The 18,577-nt window shown below is 40.0% G+C and overlaps 1 protein-coding gene and 1 long non-coding RNA gene across 2 annotated transcripts in view; one reads left to right on the top strand and one right to left on the bottom strand.

Moving 5' to 3' along the window:
• Positions 1 to 106: 106 nt before the first annotated feature.
• The window catches only part of LOC111950124 (ADP/ATP translocase 2-like), a 26,437-nt gene continuing 7,966 nt past the window's right edge, over positions 107 to 18,577 (top strand). Inside the window, exon 1 of the mRNA XM_023967505.2 lies at positions 107 to 371. Within this exon, the coding sequence (XP_023823273.1) occupies positions 261 to 371 (111 nt within the window). The 5' untranslated portion in view covers positions 107 to 260. The remainder of the gene's footprint in view (positions 372 to 18,577) is intronic.
• On the bottom strand, positions 1,073 to 7,989 carry LOC139022918 (uncharacterized). Its single transcript, XR_011473984.1, has 3 exons — positions 7,731 to 7,989; positions 3,838 to 3,909; positions 1,073 to 1,538 (listed from the first exon to the last, which is right to left on the bottom strand). It is a non-coding gene; the product is annotated as an uncharacterized lncRNA (long non-coding RNA).

The following is an 18,577-nucleotide window of genomic DNA, read 5'->3' as shown; positions in this document are numbered from 1 at the left end:
ATTGGAGTAAAACAAGCTTATATTTTGGGTTCTGATGGGGTAGGCCTACGACAGCTCATGAGGCATTTCTAAGTTATTCTTCAAGCATCAGTGGGTGCATATTCAATTATGTCATAAAAAAATGTATGTAGAAACTGCAGATTGCCCCTTTAACAGGTAGTGCCAGGAAAGTCGGTGTATGTTATACCTGCCACCTGCTGTTGGAGGGCAGAGGGGATATCTGGGTGTTCCGTCTGCAAGTCATCTTCCAACATCTCACAATGAATGAGACCGCAATTTCATTCGCAAAGGATTTCTTGGCTGGTGGAATCTCCGCTGCCATCTCCGAAACTGCGGTTGCTCCCATCGAGAGAGTCAAGCTTCTCCTTCAGGTAGCTATGGTTCCGTAGTAGCTTTGAGACACAACATCGGGAGTATGTGTATTGGTTGGACTCCCTGAGCTGTGCATCGTTATGGCGACGGAAAATAACCCTACCACAATATAGCCGKATCACAAAAAAACGTTTAATCTCTAGGAACTCTACTTACCAGATGTAAAGTTTAATGTGTCCCTCACTATCAATTAAATGTCTGAATGCCAACTTTTGTCCCAACTGCACCATACTCCTGCTGTGGGGAAAGTGGTAGGAAGTCTCGCATGACTGTCTCGCTTTGGGCACCAGGTCGCTAAMCCCCCCTGTAAACTGCACATTAACTCACCTTTCAGATCGCGAAGTGAGCTCCCATGAAGCTATTAACACTTAATTAATGTGCAAATCAGTTCAAATCGTACACTGGCTCCTCTGGCTGCCATGTTTTTTTATTTTGATTTTCCCTTGTCTTAAAGTATGCTATTAGTCCTATTGTAATTAATTAATCCCTTCCCCTACCTTCCTTCCTCCACGGCATAGGCATAGCGCAGTAATACACCAGTACACTTGTGTTGGAATATAATGCAGGACAGGTGAATAATGTTGAACTCACACATACCAAAAGGGATTTACAACAATTAATTAAACGAACAGCCTGTGGAAAAAAACAACCTGCCAATATTCTAAGATTATAATATGAAAAAGTAGTTTTTTGTGGAACAAGTGTGTCATGGACTTGTTAATTTGATACGCCCACATGGCAGATATAGAATGAAATACATGAGTATAGGCTAACATCAACACATAAACAATCAAATACAATTTAGTTGAGGAAACAGAAGCATGAATCCAGGCTGTATCACATCCGGCCGTGATTGGGAGTTCCATAGGGCTGCGCACAATTGTCCCAGCGTCGTCCGGGTTTGGCCTGGGTAGGCCGTCATTGTGAATAAGAATTTGTTCTTAACTGACTTGCCTAGTTAAATAAAGGWTCCATTTAAAAAAAAAAGTTAAATCATGTATTTAAAAAAAAAAAGTAAAGTACRTATGAGAGGGGGGCAGTCTTGTCAGAAGTGGGGTAGCTGTAGATAATGTAATGAACAGTGGGATCATGGAGGACATCAGGTGGATCCAGGTCTGGGGAAGGGATATGGTACGCGTCTCAGAGCATGGCAGAAACCCTAGATCCTGAAGAACAATAGCAGAATAAAAAAGGGAAAGATATAGGGGCATAGAAGGATGCAGAAAGAAAACACACAGGTTACAGGTAGACCCTAGACCCACTCCAATTCGTATACTGCCCCAACAGATGCACAGATGACGCAATCTCAATCGCACTCCACACTGCCCTTTCCCGTCTGGAGAAAAGGAACACCTATGTGAGAATGCTGTTCATTGACTACAGCTCAGCGTTCAACACCATAGTGCCCACAAAGCTCATCACTGGGATTAAACACCTCCCTCTGCAACTGGATCCTGGACTTCCTGACGGACTTCCTGACCCCAGGTGGTAAGTGTAGGCAACAACACATCTGCCACGCTGATCGTCAACACTGGGGCACCTCAGGGGTGCGTGCTTAGTCCCCTCCTGTACTCCCTGTTCACCCACGACCTCATCCTCAAGACAAAGGAGCTTATCGTTGACTACAGGAAAAGGAAGGCCGAACAGGCCCCCGTTAACATTGATGTGGCTGTAGTGGAGCGGATCGAGAGTTTCATGTTCATGTCACCAACAAGCTATCATGGTCCAAACACACCAAGACACTTGTGAAGAAGGCACAACAACACCTTTTCCCCCTCAGGAGACTGAAAAGATTTGGCATGGGTCCCCAGATGCTCAAAAAGTTCTACAGCTTCACCATCAAGAGCATCCTGACCGGTTGCATCACCGCCTGGTATGGCAACTGCTCGGCATCCGACTGTAAGGCGCTACAGAGGGTTCATCACTGGGGCCAAGCTTCCTGCCATCCAGGACCTATATACTAGGCAGTGTCAGAGGAAGGCCCCAAAAAATKTCAAAGACTCCAGTCAACTAGGTCATAGACTGTTCTCTCTGCTACCGCACAGCAAGCGGTACCGGAGGGCCAAGTCTAGGTCCGAAAGGCTCCTTAACAGCTTCTACCCCCAAGCCATAAGACTGCTGAACAATTAATCAAATGGCCACCCAGACTTTTTACATTGACACCCCCCACTTTGTTTTTACACTGCTGCTACTCGCTGTTTATTATCTATACATTGTCATATTACCACTACCTACATGTACAAATTACCTCGACTAATCTGTACCCCGCACATTGGTTCGGTACCGGTACACCCTGTATATAGCCCCATTATTGTTATTTTATTGTGTTAATTTGTATGACATTTTTTACTTTAGTTTATTTAGTAAATATTTTCTTAACTCTTTCTTGAACTGCATTGTTGGTTAAAGGCTTGGAAGTAAGCATTTCATGGTAAGGTTGTATTCGGCACATGTGAATTTTTTTATTTTATTTGATCCAGGCAAGTTGAATTGTCCCCATATTGCACCTATCCAATCTACTCAGGTCTACACAAGTGTATATGGTGTAAGGGCTAGGGTTTATTTGGGATTCAGGGATAAGCTCTTTCTCAATTAGTCTTTCTTCGATTCCTTACGTCCTCTTCACCTCTAAATGTTTTGTAGTAGTTTTTACCCCTTTTTCTCCACAATTTCGTGATATCCAATTGGTAGTTACAGTCTTGTCCCATCACTGCAACTCTGGTACAGACTCGGGAGAGAATGCCAATAGTGTGCAAAGCTGTCATCAAGGCAAAGGGTGGCTATTTGAAGAATGTCAAATATAAAATATTAGGTTACTTTTTTGGTTACTACATGATTCCATATGTGTTATTTCATAGTTTTGATGTCTTCACTATTATTCTACAATGTAGAAAATAGTAAAAGTAAAGAAAAACCCTTGAATGAGTAGGTGTTCTAAAACTTTTGACCGGTTGTAAACTATAAAGGCATCACTATAACCATGTTACTACATATAAAGGGCTGAAACTAAAGCACCACTAGGTGGAAGTATTAACACATTAATGCCTAGGGCATTATGAAGGTTTGAATGGATGGAATATGACTAATTCCTATAAGGACCCCGGAAAGAGTGGGACCTAATACAATTTCCAACGTAACGTGCTCCGGCGCCATCTTAGGCTTGACCAACTAATAATTACTAACTCTCTTGACAGGCCAAATGCCCTGAAAAGGCACATTAACGAGCTATAATACTCGGTATGCATACACAAATATAATACAGATTGTAAGAGCACTCTTCTAACCAAAATAACTGGTATGACTGCGACCCGTCATCCAATAATAAATGAATACCACAGATGGGCTGCACATGTTACAAACCCACTGCAGTAATAACGTTTACTAAAGGAATGATTCGTCACACCAAGAGTGAGAACAGCTCGAGAGAGGCAATCTTTCGTAAAAACCCACGTGTGACTTACTTACCGACTTGTGTCTGGGACTGTTTTGCTACGCTTTTACCATGTCGGAGGGTATATCCGTGGTCAATGGACGGTTCTGAAAATAAATGAGTTGTTTGCATCATCAAGCGGTGTGCAGGAAATAATTAAATCCAATTGTTAGATGCTACAGTGGATCTTCCTTTAAAAGTTACAAGCTTATGCCGCGACCATTAGTGGTAGATGGTGGCATTCTGTCATTACACCACACTATCACAAGGGGGAGTTAGAACGCTGATCTATCGGTAGTCTCAACTGTGGCACAAATTGATTATCTTTTCATAAATTAAAGGAGGCGTTTTCAGTCTGAGAGTCTCTCTTCTCTGGCAATATCAGGCAACAACAAAATAAGAGAGGCCTTGGGTAAATATGGGGGAATTACACTTGACATGTGGACTGACGGTTTTCGAAAAATAGGCACGGTGGGCTTTTGGTTTCTCTCCCTCTAAAAACAGAAATAAATAATTCTAAATAACAAACTGGCTTTATTTAAAAATTAGTAAGAATGTTTCATCCCATGTTCAAGAATGGCCTTTTTCCCTTTATTCAGATTACAACCGCTCACTTTCGGTTATTTTTTAAATAAGCCTTAGAAAGTTGGTTGCAATTTCGGTTTAATCCACCAGAAAATACAGAACAAATAATACAATAAACATTGTGGTTAAACTCAAATATACTAATTGATAAAAAAAAACTGTATCAATTGGAACCTTTATCAATTGGAAGGGGGAAAGGTAAGGAACTTGTCTGTCGGCCCTGCATTAAAGACCAAAATTGGTTAAAGAAAATTGTGATAAATAAAAATATATATACCAGTTTGAGTTATGGACCAAAAAATTGATAGCTATGCCATATAGATTTCAAAATAGTTGGGAAGAGATTTTCGATGTACCGATTTCATGGCACATGATTTATGAATCGACACGCAATTTTCCGATCCTCCTGAGAGCCCTAATCTGCTCACTTAAATGAATCGAGATCCTGGTCATGGTGCTACTGTATGTTGTTACAGCATAATCAAAGTGACGACAATCAGCGATCTGCTGTATACTTATGGCCTATTATAATCTGGAGTCACACCTTTTCAGTACTCCTCACCCTGCCCCAAACTCCACCCTTAAAACAGTTACCATTAAAAAACTAGCTGTTTATTTCAAAAAATGGCGACCAAAGACCCAAAGAGCCAGTGCAAGAGGCGTCACTACAGTCCCTGGTTCGAATCCAGGCTGTATCACATCCGGCCGTGATTGGGAGTCCCATAGGCGGCGCACAATTAGCCCAGTGTCGTCCGGGTTTGGCCGGAGTAGGCCGTCATTGAAAATAAGAATTTGTTCTTAACTGACTTGCCTAGTTAAATAAAGGTTAAATAAATAAAATAAATAAAAAGAGAACAGACGAAATGGACATAGTTTTCATCAAGGCAGCTTCTTTCTATGGTGCTAACCGTTCCAGGGTTAGGACTGTAACCACCAGAGGACTTTAAAACAATGTTTCCATGACATATTGCAGGCCTAAAACCTAAGGGTTTAACCTTTTGAATTATTGATTATATTGAAGATAATGAGTTCAGAGAGCCGATCGGTTATCCAACGATTATTATTATTAACCCTGCATTATAATTATATAAAAGCCCCTTAGATGTTAGATAACATGTTTTCAAACACTTGTTTTTCACAAGGGCTATTAGCAGCACGCAAAGTTCTTTGTTTGTCAGACTAATCATTGGGTCGAAACTACAGAACAGTACAAAACGAGAGAACACACATGGTTAATGTTCTGGATAAAAATAAATATATATATATATATATATAAACTCAGCAAAAAAAGAAACGTCCTCACTGTCAACTGTGTTTATTTTCAGCAAACTTAACATTTGTAAATATTTGTATGAAAATAACAAAATTCAACAACTGAGACATAAACTGAACAAGTTCCACAGACATGTGACTAACAGAAATKGATTAATGTGTCCCTGAACAAAGGGGGGGTCAAAATCAAAAGTAACAGTCAGTATCTGGTGTGGCCACCAGCTGCAATAAGTACTGTAGTGCACCTCCTCCTCATGGATTGCACCAGATTTGCCAGTTCTTGCTGTGAGATGTTACCCCACTCTTCCACCAAGGCACCTGCAAGTTTCCGGACATTTCTGGGGGCAATGGCCCTAGCCCTCACCCTCCGATCCAACAGGTCCCAGACGTGCTCAATGGGATTGAGATCCGGGCTCTTCGCTGGCCATTGCAGAACACTGACATTCCTGTCTTGCAGGAAATCACGCACAGAACGAGCAGTATTGCTGGTGGCATTGTCATGCTGGAGGGTCATGTCAGGATGAGCCTGCAGGAAGGGTACCACATGAGGGAGGAGGATGTCTTCCCTGTAACGCACAGCGTTGAGATTGCCTGCAATGACAACAAGCTCAGTCCGATGATGCTGTGACACACCGCCCCAGACTATGATGGACCCTCCACCTCCAAATCGATCCCGCTCCAGAGTACAGGCCTCGATGTAACTCGCAATCCTTCGAAGATAAACGCGAATCCGACCATCACCCCTGGTGAGACAAAACCGCGACTCGTCAGTGAACAGCACTTTTTGCCAGTCCTGTCTGGTCCAGCGACGGTGGGTTTGTGCCCATAGGCGACGTTGTTGCCGGTGATGTCTGGTTAGGACCTACCTTACAACAGGCCTACAAGCCCTCAGTCCAGCCTCTCTCAGCGTATTGCGGACAGTCTGAGCACTGATGGAGGGATTGTGCGTTCCTGTGTAACTCGGGCAGTTGTTGTTGCCATCCTGTACCTGTCCCGCAGGTGATGTACCGATCCTGTGCAGGTGTTGTTACACGTGGTCTGCCACTGCGAGGACGATCAGCTGTCCGTCTTATCTCCCTGTAGCGCTGTCTTAGGCGTCTCACAGTACGGACATTGCAATTTATTGCCCTGGCCACATCTGCAGTCCTCATGCCTCCTTGCAGCATGCCTAAGGCACGTTCACGCAGATGAGCAGGGACCCTGGGCCTCTTTCTTTTGGTGTTTTTCAGAGTCTGTAGAAAGGCCTCTTTAGTGTCCTAAGTTTTCATAACGGTGACCTTAATTGCCTAACGTCTGTAAGCTGTTAGTGTCTTAACAACCGTTCCACAGGTGCATGTTCATTCATTGTTTATGGTTCGTTGAACAAGCATGGGAAACAGGGTTTAAACCCTTTACAATGAAGATCTGTGAAGTTATTTAGATTTTTACGAATTATCTTTGAAAGACAGGGTCCTGAAAAAGGGACGTTTATTTTTTTAGCTGAGTTTAGTTACATTAGAAGTGTCCATCTAAGAAGGCTCAAGGTCACAGATGGCCACAGATAAAATTACGTCAAATCATATTATATCTACAGATTGGACAAAAATCTTGGCTAGCTAAAATAAAAATCTCGATAATCTACTGGCAAATCCTTTTTAATCCGTGTCATATGAAGAGAAATAATGAAGAGAAATTATAGATAAAACATATTGGTGCTCATTGGACATAAACGTTACACAACAAGTTGGAAATCGAAAATTCAACAATGAGTGGTTTGGAAGGAATCAGTGGCTAACTGCAAGCGTTGTAAAGCAATCACTAGCCGGTGGAGTGGGTGTGTGGTCCCAATTATTGTTTTAACACAGAACCTAAACCGGCTGCACACGTGCGACATCATGCATAAATGTATTTTGTCCCCCTACACCAAACGCGATCACGACACGCAGGTTAAAATATCAAAACAAACACTGAACCAATTACATTAATTTGGGGACAGGTTGAAAAGCATGAAACATTTATAGCAATTTGGCTAGTTAACTTGCTGTTGCTAGCTAATTTGTCCTGRGATATAAACRTTRRGTYGTTATTTTACCTGAAAYGCACAAGGWYCTCTACTCCGRCAATTAATCCACTTATAAAACGGTCAACCGAATCGTTTCTAGTCATCTCTCCTCCTTTCAGGCTTTTTCAACTTTGAATTTATATGGTGATTGGCATCTAAACTTTCATAGTATTACCACGACAACCGGCAACACAGTTCGTCTTTCAATCACCCACGTGGGTATAACCAATGAGGAGATGGCACGTGGGTACCTGCTTCTATAAACCAATGAGGAGATGGGAGAGGCAGGACTTGCAGCGCGATCTGCGTCAGAAATAGGAATTACTTCTATTTTAGCCCTTGGCAACGTAGACGCGCGCGAGCAGTGTGGGTGCAATAATTGAATAACATAAATTTATTTTGCAATGCTCACGCACGCGGTGCAAGCGGTGTAGTCAGGGTATAAGTTTAAGAGTCTCTTTTCCAAGCTTAAAATTATAAATATTCAACATTCCACCAAGTCAGAACAGTAGGCGAAATTAAGTGGGAAAAGTAGACCAAAATATTAGGGTGAGGCACATGGGCTACTAACATCTTACTACACAACATACACTTAGTATTACTTTCTTAGCAGTATACATATCTCTCTGGCATATTACATAATTTATGCAGCAGCATACAAGAAATTTATGGACTCACCTTTTTGTGCTGTGTTCACTTGAACAGCAATGTGGCGCGGCGGTCCTTCGAGGGCAAATTTTGTCATCAAAGTCTGGCATTCCCTGGATTTATGGTGCTTTCAACACAACTGACGTCATTCAACCTTGTTTTTTTACAAGGTTGAATGACGTCAGTGATCTTCAGGTTGTAGCTCTAGAAAGAGGCAAGAGTTCCCAACTTACAATTCCGAGTTGGATGACCGTTCAAAACACATTTTCCCAGTCAGAGCTTGTTTCTTCCTGACTTTCCAGTTGTCTAGAATTCACRTAAGTCAAATTTCCCAGTTCTGAGTTAAAAGTTGTTTTGAGCATGGCAAAAATCCTGCTGGATTGATTGCATGGCATATGCAACCTGTTTCAGAGAAATGTATTCATCGAATATTGTAAGAGCTTTCATTGTCTGCTTATATGCCCCCTTTATTTATCCTACGGTTCTGACTTGGTGTACAGCGAGAACACTGTAAGAATGGCCCATGTTCTGAATTCTGTCACTGTACATTTCAAAAGTGCTGAACAAATAGTTATATTGACTATGTCCTTCCTAGCTCGCTCATTAATATCTTAATTTACGTATTGCCTCTTATCCGCTTGTCGTCCCCTTGTGCCATAGTYTGTAAATCTCAATCGTCAGTAGAAACCACATTTGTTTAAGAAAGTCAGCCATGTTAGCTATGTTTTTTTTAAAGGCAGTAAATGAGGCTGAATTAACTGTTTCGCTGCCAGACAAGGCTCCGCTGATAGCCAGGTGTAGCAGTGGTAAGGTGTTGGGACAGCTTTATGTAGGCCCTAACAGTTTGTGGGCACCGTTTATCACCATTATAGTGCAATTAATGTATTGTTTAGTGTTSTGTTGTGTAGTGGCTTTGCTGGCATGCATCCCCCACCCCCCCMAAAAAATGGTATGGCCCATAAAGATAGACATGCTAAAATCGCCACTGATGCCATTGCAGACTACAGTAGCCTACCATTTGATACAATAAAAAATTGAAAATGACTATWTCACTGKAGTCATTGCAAATCTATTTGTGCCAATTGTSTAGCCTACCTGGAGCTGGCAAATATATTTAATAAATAGCTTATAACKTCAGTTTGTTGTTGTAGCCTTGTGTTATAATGCAATTATTAATGGCCAAATTTTGTTAATTAAATTGGAAATGATCAATTGTGAACATGGTCACAGTCCTATTGCAAATGTACAGTGCATTCGGAAAGTATTCAGACCCCTTTATTTTTCCACATTTTGTTATGTTACAGCCTTATTCTAAAATTGATTCAATAGTTTTTTCCCCCATCAATCTACAATACACAGACTACCCCATAATGACAAAGCAAAAACAGGTTTTTAGAATGTTTTCAAATGTGTGTGTGTGTATAATACAGTATATATATATATATATATATAGACAGAAGTTTACATTTACTATAAGTAATCAGACCCTTTACTTTGTTTTTCCCCCTCATCAATCATACAACAAACCCCATAATGACAAACCAAAACAGTTTTTTATTTACTTTTTGTAAATGTATTCAAAATAAAAAACTGAAATATCACATTTACATAAGTATTCAGACCCTTTACTCAGTACTTTGTTGAAGCACCTTTGGCAGCGATTACAGCCTCGAGTCTTCTTGGGTATGACGCTAAAGCTTGGCACACCTGTATTGTGGGAGTTTCTCCATTCTTCTGTGCAGATCCTTTCAAGCTCTGTCAGGTTGGATGGGGAGTGTCTCTGCTCTATTTCAGGTCTCACTAGAGATGTTCAATCAGGTTCTGGCTGGGCCACTCAAGGACATTCAGAGACTTGTCCGAAGCCACTCCTGCGTTGTCTTGGCTGTGTGCTTACGTTCGTTATCCTGTTGGAGGTGAAACTTCAACCAAGTCTGAAGTCCTGAGTGCTCTGGAGCAGGTTTTCATCAAGGATCTCTCTGTACTTTGCTCCGTTCATCTTTCCCTCGATCCTGACTAGTTTCCCAGTCCCGCCACTTAAAAACATCCCCCAGCATGATGATGCCACCTATGCTTCACCGTAGGATGATGCAAGGTTTCGTCCAGACGTGACGCTTGGCATTCAGGCCAAAGAGTTCAATTTGGTTTCATCAGACCAGAGAATCTTGTTTCTCATGGTCTGAGAGTCCTTTAGGTGCCTGCAGGGCTGTCATGTCCTTTTACAGAGGAGTGGCTTCCGTCTGGCCACTCTACCATAAAGCCTAATTGGGTGGAGTGCTGCAGAGATGGTTGTCCTCTGCAGGGTTATCCATTTCCACAGATTAAAACCCTTCGACCTCATGGCTTGGTTTTTGCTCTGTGGACCTTATATAGACACGGTGTGTGCCTTTCCAAACATGTCCATCATTGAATTTACCACAGGTGGCTCCAATCAAGTGTAGCACATCTTAAGGATGATCAATGGAAACGGATGCACCTGAACTATTTCGAGTCTGAATATTTTGTAAAATAGTATTCTGTTTTTTTTTAAACCTGTTTTGCTTTATCATTATGGGATATTGTGTAGATGAGGACATTTGTTTTTATTAATCCATTTTAGAAAAGGCTGTAACATAACAAAATGTGGAAAAAGGGAAGGGGTTTGAATACTTTCCCGATGCAGTGTATTATCTCCACATTTAATGACAGTTTCATTGTGGACTTTTCCCTAAAATGAGATGTTGGCATTTTGAATTGCAATTATAAACCAGATTTTAGTCAGTATCTGATGCCTATTGAAATAACAGGTCAACGGTTTGTAGTCGTAACATCTGGCACATAATAATGGCACAATTGCAAAAGTTTCAAACAAGTTTTTCCAGATCCTCTGTCCAGCTTTCATCACTCAAACACCTGTCCAATTTATCTATGGTTATGCACATGCGCAAACGGGATTTATTCACAATTATAAACGGGGTGGTTTGAGCCCTGAATGCTGATTGGTTGAAAGCCATGGTTAATCCGAAGTGTACCACTGGAATGACAAAAAACGTAACTTTTTACTGTTCTAATTACATTGGTAACCTGTTTATAATAGCAATAAGGCACCTCAGGGGTTTGTGGTATGGCCAATATGTGACTCAGCACCTGGATTCGTTGTTTTTTTTTACATTGGATACAAGTAGAGACTCAGAGCTACAAMATTGTATATCATACACTGCATTTGAGGAAACAATGGGAAAGTAATTATACTTTGAAAGTTGATAACTTAAACTCACATTTGAGAAAACCGTCTTTCAATGTTTTGGTACTAATATTGGAGAGCCCTTCTTTGTCTACACCCATTCAGCATTGTTCCCACCCTCTTAAGCCTTAGCACCACCCATCTCTTTAAGGGTTGATCCAACCGTTTTGTACTAACTTGCCAGCTACTTCCAGACATCTGAGAGAGAACAGCTCACTGAACATTACTCGCCCGACCTATTTTGCGTTCAAATCAAATCAAATGTATTTATATAGCCCTTCGTACATCAGCTGATATCTCAAAGTGCTGTACGGAAACCCAGCCTAAAACCCCAAGCAGCAAGCAATGCAGGTGTAGAAGCACGGTTCAGAACGCACACTGGACGCTCTGGYCAATAAGTAGGGTTGTTCCGAAAGCTCTGACCTCACAACTACAATCAAGCACCCAAGCTAAGTGGCTAACATTGGCTAGCTACTTCCAGACACATAATGAGAGAACACCACACTCTGACCATTTTACTCGCCCTAGCAGAGCTGGTTAGGCTKTTTTCATGTTATCCAGAGCGTTGGTGACTGTAACTGTGCTGCTGGCAACAATTGAATTACACTTTGTTGCCGATGTTTACTGACAGCGGACATATTCAAAGGGTGTTGAGCGTTCAAAAATGTATCAGTTATTCTGCGCTCTGGCACACTAAGACGAGTCTTTTGTAAAGAAATGTTGCTAGATAGCTAGCTAGGTAAACAATGAATCCCAACGCATGACGTAACGTTAGTTAGCGAGCCAGCCAGCTAACGTTATTCCCTGTCATATTTTTATGAAATTGGGTGGTCTTCAATTTTTGTGTGAAGTGCAATTATTGTCCAGCCACGTTACCCATCAAAGTGTCCACATTTCATGAACAAGCCCTTTTAGCTTGGAAACTATRTTATGTCCACAACTTCTCCCCACACAAGGCACTTCTCTGGAACAACAAAGATATCGTTTTGAAAAACAAGTCTTTGTTCTTTCCTAAGTGATTCGAAATAAATATTATATTTGTGCTTGATTTATTTGATTAAGAAGGAAATATACTCTCTTATAGAAAGTTCTTAGAAACATATAACTTTCCAATAGATTATAAAGAATGTAATTCTATATGCAAAGCATTACCTTCAGGACTTACTCAATTAATTATATCTCATTTGTGTTTTGGCGAACATGTCACGATAGATGCACAATTTATTTTTTACATTTAAGTCATTTAGCTGACGCTCTTATCCAGAGCGACTTACAATTTGAAAGTTATCATATTCATCCTGGTCCCCCGTGGGGAATGAACCCACAACCCTGGCGTTGCAAGCGCCATGCTCTACCAACTGAGCACACGGGAACTGTTATTAGATTCCCCCCTGCTGGATAAGAAAGGTAATAATACATTCATAAGATAACTTTTTCACTCCGAGAACAAGATCTCTCCTAGAGGGAAATTCTTCTGGAACGTACATATTACTGAAATTGAATCAAATGAAGTAAAAKAAATTCACTTTAAAATCTTGCACCAAATATGCCCTTGCAATAACTTGTCTAMATTCATGGATTTAGAGGACAACATGATGCCTTTTCTGTGATAAAGAAGGAGAAGCTATTATACACATTTTTTTATGAGTGTGACTCCATGAAGTTATTTCGGAGCGAGTTAAGTATTTACATTTTTCATTTCATCAATAAGACCCATGTATTTACAATGAAAGATTGTAATATGTTATTATTCAAATGAAAGCAAAACCACTGAATTAGTTGTTAGTTTCTTCACTCTCTCTGGTAAATTTTATACACACAAAAACAAATATTTGTAATCTGTCCCTAAATGCAATATATTTTTTCTTGAAATCCAATATGTTATAAATTCTCTAGAATTATTCAATAACAAAAAACACACTGTATTCTTACACCTCTATCATAAGTTTATACAACTGTAACCCCTGCCTTTTTATATTTTTTATTAACTTTTAATGTTATTTTATGTTAATTCAGAAAAATATATACATGTAGTGATGTCTTATGGTTGTATTGTAATTTGAAATGTTATATTAAAAATAATTCTAAAAACGTAAGCTAGCTAGCTAGCTAGCTAACAGTACACTTTAACTTGAAATGAAAATACTTTGTCAAAATTAGAGTGGAGTCTTTTGTTAAGACATGTAGCTAGCTAAACAATGGTCCATAATCACAACTCATGACGTTACTACGCTGCATGAATCTGCAGGTAGTTAACCAACCAGGATCTATGCCTATAACTAGTCAATCAAATGTGTCTGAGATACAAAGAATAAGATCATACACATAACGTTAGATAGCGACCCACCCAGCTAACGTTAGCTAGCTAACAGTACACTTGAAATGAAACAACTTTCTGTCAAAATTAGAAACATGTAATATCTGAATATCTTACCAGTATACATCATAGTTGGACTCGTCTCCTGTCTGATGCCATGCATGGTTGCCTTAGTTTGACGATGTAATCCAGACTGGTGTTTTCTCCATCTCGATCTCCTTAGCTATCATACTCGAATTCCACTGATTTCAAAACTTGGTACTCCAGAAAGTGGAGAGCATACACATAACGTTAGCTAGCGAGCCAGCCAGCTAACGTTAGCTAGCTAACAGTACACTTTAACTTGACATTAGGTTTATGCAGTTTTACTACGTGATACATGTTTTTGTTAAAAGCCGTGTTCGACACGATTACCTAAACATACTGACCAGCTCCAATAGACAGACGCGTGCTATATGGTAGACCAATCCAAACTCATCTCTCAGCATGTCCAGCCCACTCATTATCTCAGCCAATCATGGCTAGCGGGACGGTTGCTCACTTTTTCTGTGGCTAAACCAACCAGGCTCGTAATTTAACAATKTTATTCGTATTTACAGATGGCATACAAGTTTGATATTAAGGCACATGAAAGTTCACATGTTCGAGAAGGCATTCCTGCCAAGAAACTATGTTCAAAGCTCCTGTGAAGTCGTGACTTGCGACATATGCTTACTTTCCTGAATCGGGTCACATATTAACCATGCTAAGGGCTATATCCTAAGAACAGCCCTTAGCCGTGGTATATTGGCAATATACCACACCTCCTCTGGCCTATTGCTTAATCATAGCAGTCAAAACAAGTTAACTCAACATCCATTGATGAAAAATTATCTGGAGAGTTTAAGGACGATTATCTTTTCTCTTGCGACATTCTTAAACTCGCAATAATTATTATTTTGATGGAAAACCGAATTTTGCTTCTTAGCCTACTTCGTTAAAATTGACGTGTTTATTCACTCAATAACGTTATGGAAAAAATGTTTATTGGATAAATGTAGCAACTCAAAATCTTTTTGGCTAGTTTTCAGGCCTTGTGGCCGTGTTTTCAGAGGTCATTGGGCTAGAAATTTTTGCTAGACCTGGCAACCCTGCATGAGGCAAATGGTGGTCTCACCAGATACTGACTGGTTTTCTGATCTATACCCCTACATTTTTAAGGTAAATGTGACCAACGGATGCATATGCGGTATACCCAGTCAGGTGAAATCAACAGAGATAAAGTACTCAATTATCATACTTGAGTAAAGATACCTTAATAGAAAATAACTCAAGAAAAAGTGAAAGTCACCCAGTAAAGGACTACTTGAGTAAAAGTAAAAAATTATTTGGTTTTAAATATACTTAAGTATCAAAAGAAAAGTATAAATCATTTCAAATTACTTATATGGCTGCAGGGGTAGTATTGAGTAGCTTGGATGAAAGGTGCCCATTTCAAACGGCCTGCTCCTCAGTCATAGTTCCTAATATTTGCATATATTATTAGTATTTGATAGAAAACACTCAAAGTTTCTAAAACTGTTTGAATTATGTCTGTGAGATTAACAGAACTCATATTGGCAGGCAAAATCCTGAGTTGAAATCAAAACAGGAAGTCAGAAATCTGAGCTTGTCTGTATTCACCGAAGTCCTTTAAGAAATCCAATTGAGTTATGACTGATGTTGCACTGCCTAGGGTCCACTAGATGTCAGCAATCAATAGAAATTCCAATGAGACTTCTATGATGTTGTGGGAGAGAATGAGAGCAGAATCAGTCAGGTGTCCATCAAGCAGCCATGCGCTGCTCATGCCTTTTCTTCATGCACGACACTGACGTTCCAAGAAGGAATACTCCGGTTGGAACTTTATTAAGCTATATGTAAAAACATCCTAATGATTGATTCAGTACTTAGTTTGAAATGTTTCTTGACCGGTAATATCACATTTTGAAGTTTTTGTCAGTATAACGCTGACCAGAGTTAGCGTTTGGATATGTAAACCACGCGCTAACAAAAGAAGGTATTTGGACATAAATAATGGATTTTTTCGAACAAAACAAACATTTATTTGGACCTGGGATTCCTGGTGTGCTTTCTGATCCTAATCAACAAAGGTAATGGAATATTTATCATGTATTTTATTGTTATAGTGACGCTATCTTTGCAGCTGTGTGATGCTACTTTGAGCGCCGTCTCAGATTATAGCGTGCAATTATTTTTCCGTAAAGTTTTTTTGAAATCTGACATAGCGGTTGCATTAAGGAGAGGTATATCTATAATTCAATGTGTATAACTTGTATTATCATCTATGTTTATGATGAGTATCATGTTGAAACGATGGCTATGCAAAGTCACTTGATGTTTTTGTATTTAGTGAATCTTGTAGCCTCAATGTAAACTCAGATTTTTTATATAAATATGAATTTAATCAAACAAAACATGCATGTATTGTGTAACATGAAGTCCTATGAGTGTCATCTGATGAAAATAATCGAAGGTTAGGATTCATTTTATCTCTATTCTGGTTTTTGTGAAGCTATATTTAGCTGGGAAAAATGGCTGTGATTATTTTTGGTTTTGTGGTGACCTAACATAATCGTTTGTAGTGCTTTCGCTGAAAAGCCTATTTGAAATCGGACACTTGGGTGGGATTAACAACAAGATTACCTTTAAAATGATATAAGACACATGTATGTTTGAGGAATTTTAATTATGAGATTTCTGGTTTTTGAATTTGGCGCCCTGCACTTGGACTGGCTGTTGTCATATTGGTCCCGATATCGGGACTGCAGCCATAAGAGGTATAAGCAAACAAGACAGCACAGTTTGTGTATATATATTTTTTTTAACAGATAGCCAGGGGCACACTGCAACACTCAGACATAATTTACAAATGAAGCATTTGTGTTTAGTGAGTCCACCAGATCAGAAGCAGTAGAGGACCAGGATGTTCTCTTGATCAAATCAAATCAAATTTGATTTGTCACATACACATGGTTAGCAGATGTTAATGCGAGTGTAGCGAAATGCTTGTGCTTCTAGTTCCGACCATGCAGTAATATCTAACAAGTAATCTAACCTAACAATTTCACAACAACTACCTTAACACACAAGTGTAAAGGAATGAATAAGAATATATGAATGAGTGATGGCCGAACAGCAAGATGCAGTAGATGGTATAGAGTACAGTATATACATATGAGATGAGTAATGTAGGGTATGTAAACATTAGTGGCAGTGTTAAAGTGGCTAGTGATACATTTATTACATCCATTTTTCCATTATTAAAGTGGCTAGAGTTGAGTCAGTATGTTGGCAGCAGCCACTCAATGTTAGTGATGGCTGTTTAACAGTCTGATGACCTTGAGATAGAAGCTGTTTTTCAGTCTCTCGGTCCCAGCTTTGATGCACCGGTACTGACCTCGCCTTCTGGATGATAGCGGGTGGTAACAGGCAGTGGCTCGGGTGGTTGTTGTCCTGATGATCTTTTTGGCCTTCCTGTGACATCGGTTGGTGTAGGTGTCCTGTAGGGCAGGTAGTTTGCCCGGTGATGCGTTGTGCAGACCTCACTACCCTCTGGAGAGCCTTACGGTTATGGCGAGCAGTTGCCGTACCAGGCAGTGATACAGCCCGACAGGACGCTCTCGATTGTGCATCTGTAAAAGTTTGTGAGTGTTTTTGGTGACAAGCAAATTTCTTCAGCCTCCTGAGGTTGAAGAGGCGCTGCTGCGCCTTCTTCACCACGCTGTCTGTGTGGGAACATTTCAGTTTGTCCGTGATGTGTACGCCGAGGAACTTAAAACTCCACCTCTCCACTACTGTCCCGTCAATGTGGATAAGGGGCTGCTCCCTCTGCGTTTCCTGAAGTCCACGACCATGTTCCAGTCATGCTAAGCATTCAAAATGTACAAGTACTGTATGGAGTAAAAAGTACATTATTTTCTTTAGGAATGTAGTGAAGTAAAAGTTGTAAAAAATATAAAAAGTAAAGTACAGATACTCCAAAAAACTACGTAAGTAGTACTTTAAAGTATTTTTATTTAAGTACTTTACACCACTGGAAATCAATAGATTAGGGCCTAATGAATTATTTCAAAGACTGATTTCCTGATATGAACTGTAACTAAGTAAAATCTTGTTGCATATATATATATATATATATATATATATATAGTTGAAGTCGGAGATTTACATACACTTAGGTTGGAGTCATTAAAACTAGTTTTTCAACCACTCCACAAATTTCTTGTTAACAAACTATAGTTGTGGCAAGTCGGTTAGGACATCTACTTTGTGCATGACACAAGTCATTTTTCCAAAAATTGTTTACAGACAGATTATTTAACTTATAATTAATTCACTGTATCACAATTCCAGTGGGTCAGAGGTTACATACACTAAGTTGACTCTGCCTTTAAACAGCTTGGAAAATTCCAAAAATGATGTCATTGCTTTAGAAGCATCTGATAGGCTAATTGACATCATTTGAGTCAATTGGAGGTGTACCTGTGGATGTATTTCAAGGCCTACCTTCAAACTCAGTGCCTCTTTGCTTGACATCATGGGAGAATCCAAAGAAATCAGCCAAAACCTCAGAAAACAAATTGTAGACCTCCGCAAGTCTGGTTCATCCTTGTGAGCATTTTCCAAATGCCAGGTACACGTTTCATCGTA

The sequence above is a fragment of the Salvelinus sp. IW2-2015 genome, linkage group LG23 (assembly GCF_002910315.2).
Source record: "Salvelinus sp. IW2-2015 linkage group LG23, ASM291031v2, whole genome shotgun sequence".
Taxonomy (NCBI): domain Eukaryota; kingdom Metazoa; phylum Chordata; class Actinopteri; order Salmoniformes; family Salmonidae; genus Salvelinus; species Salvelinus sp. IW2-2015.
This window is presented reverse-complemented; position numbering and strand designations above follow the sequence as displayed.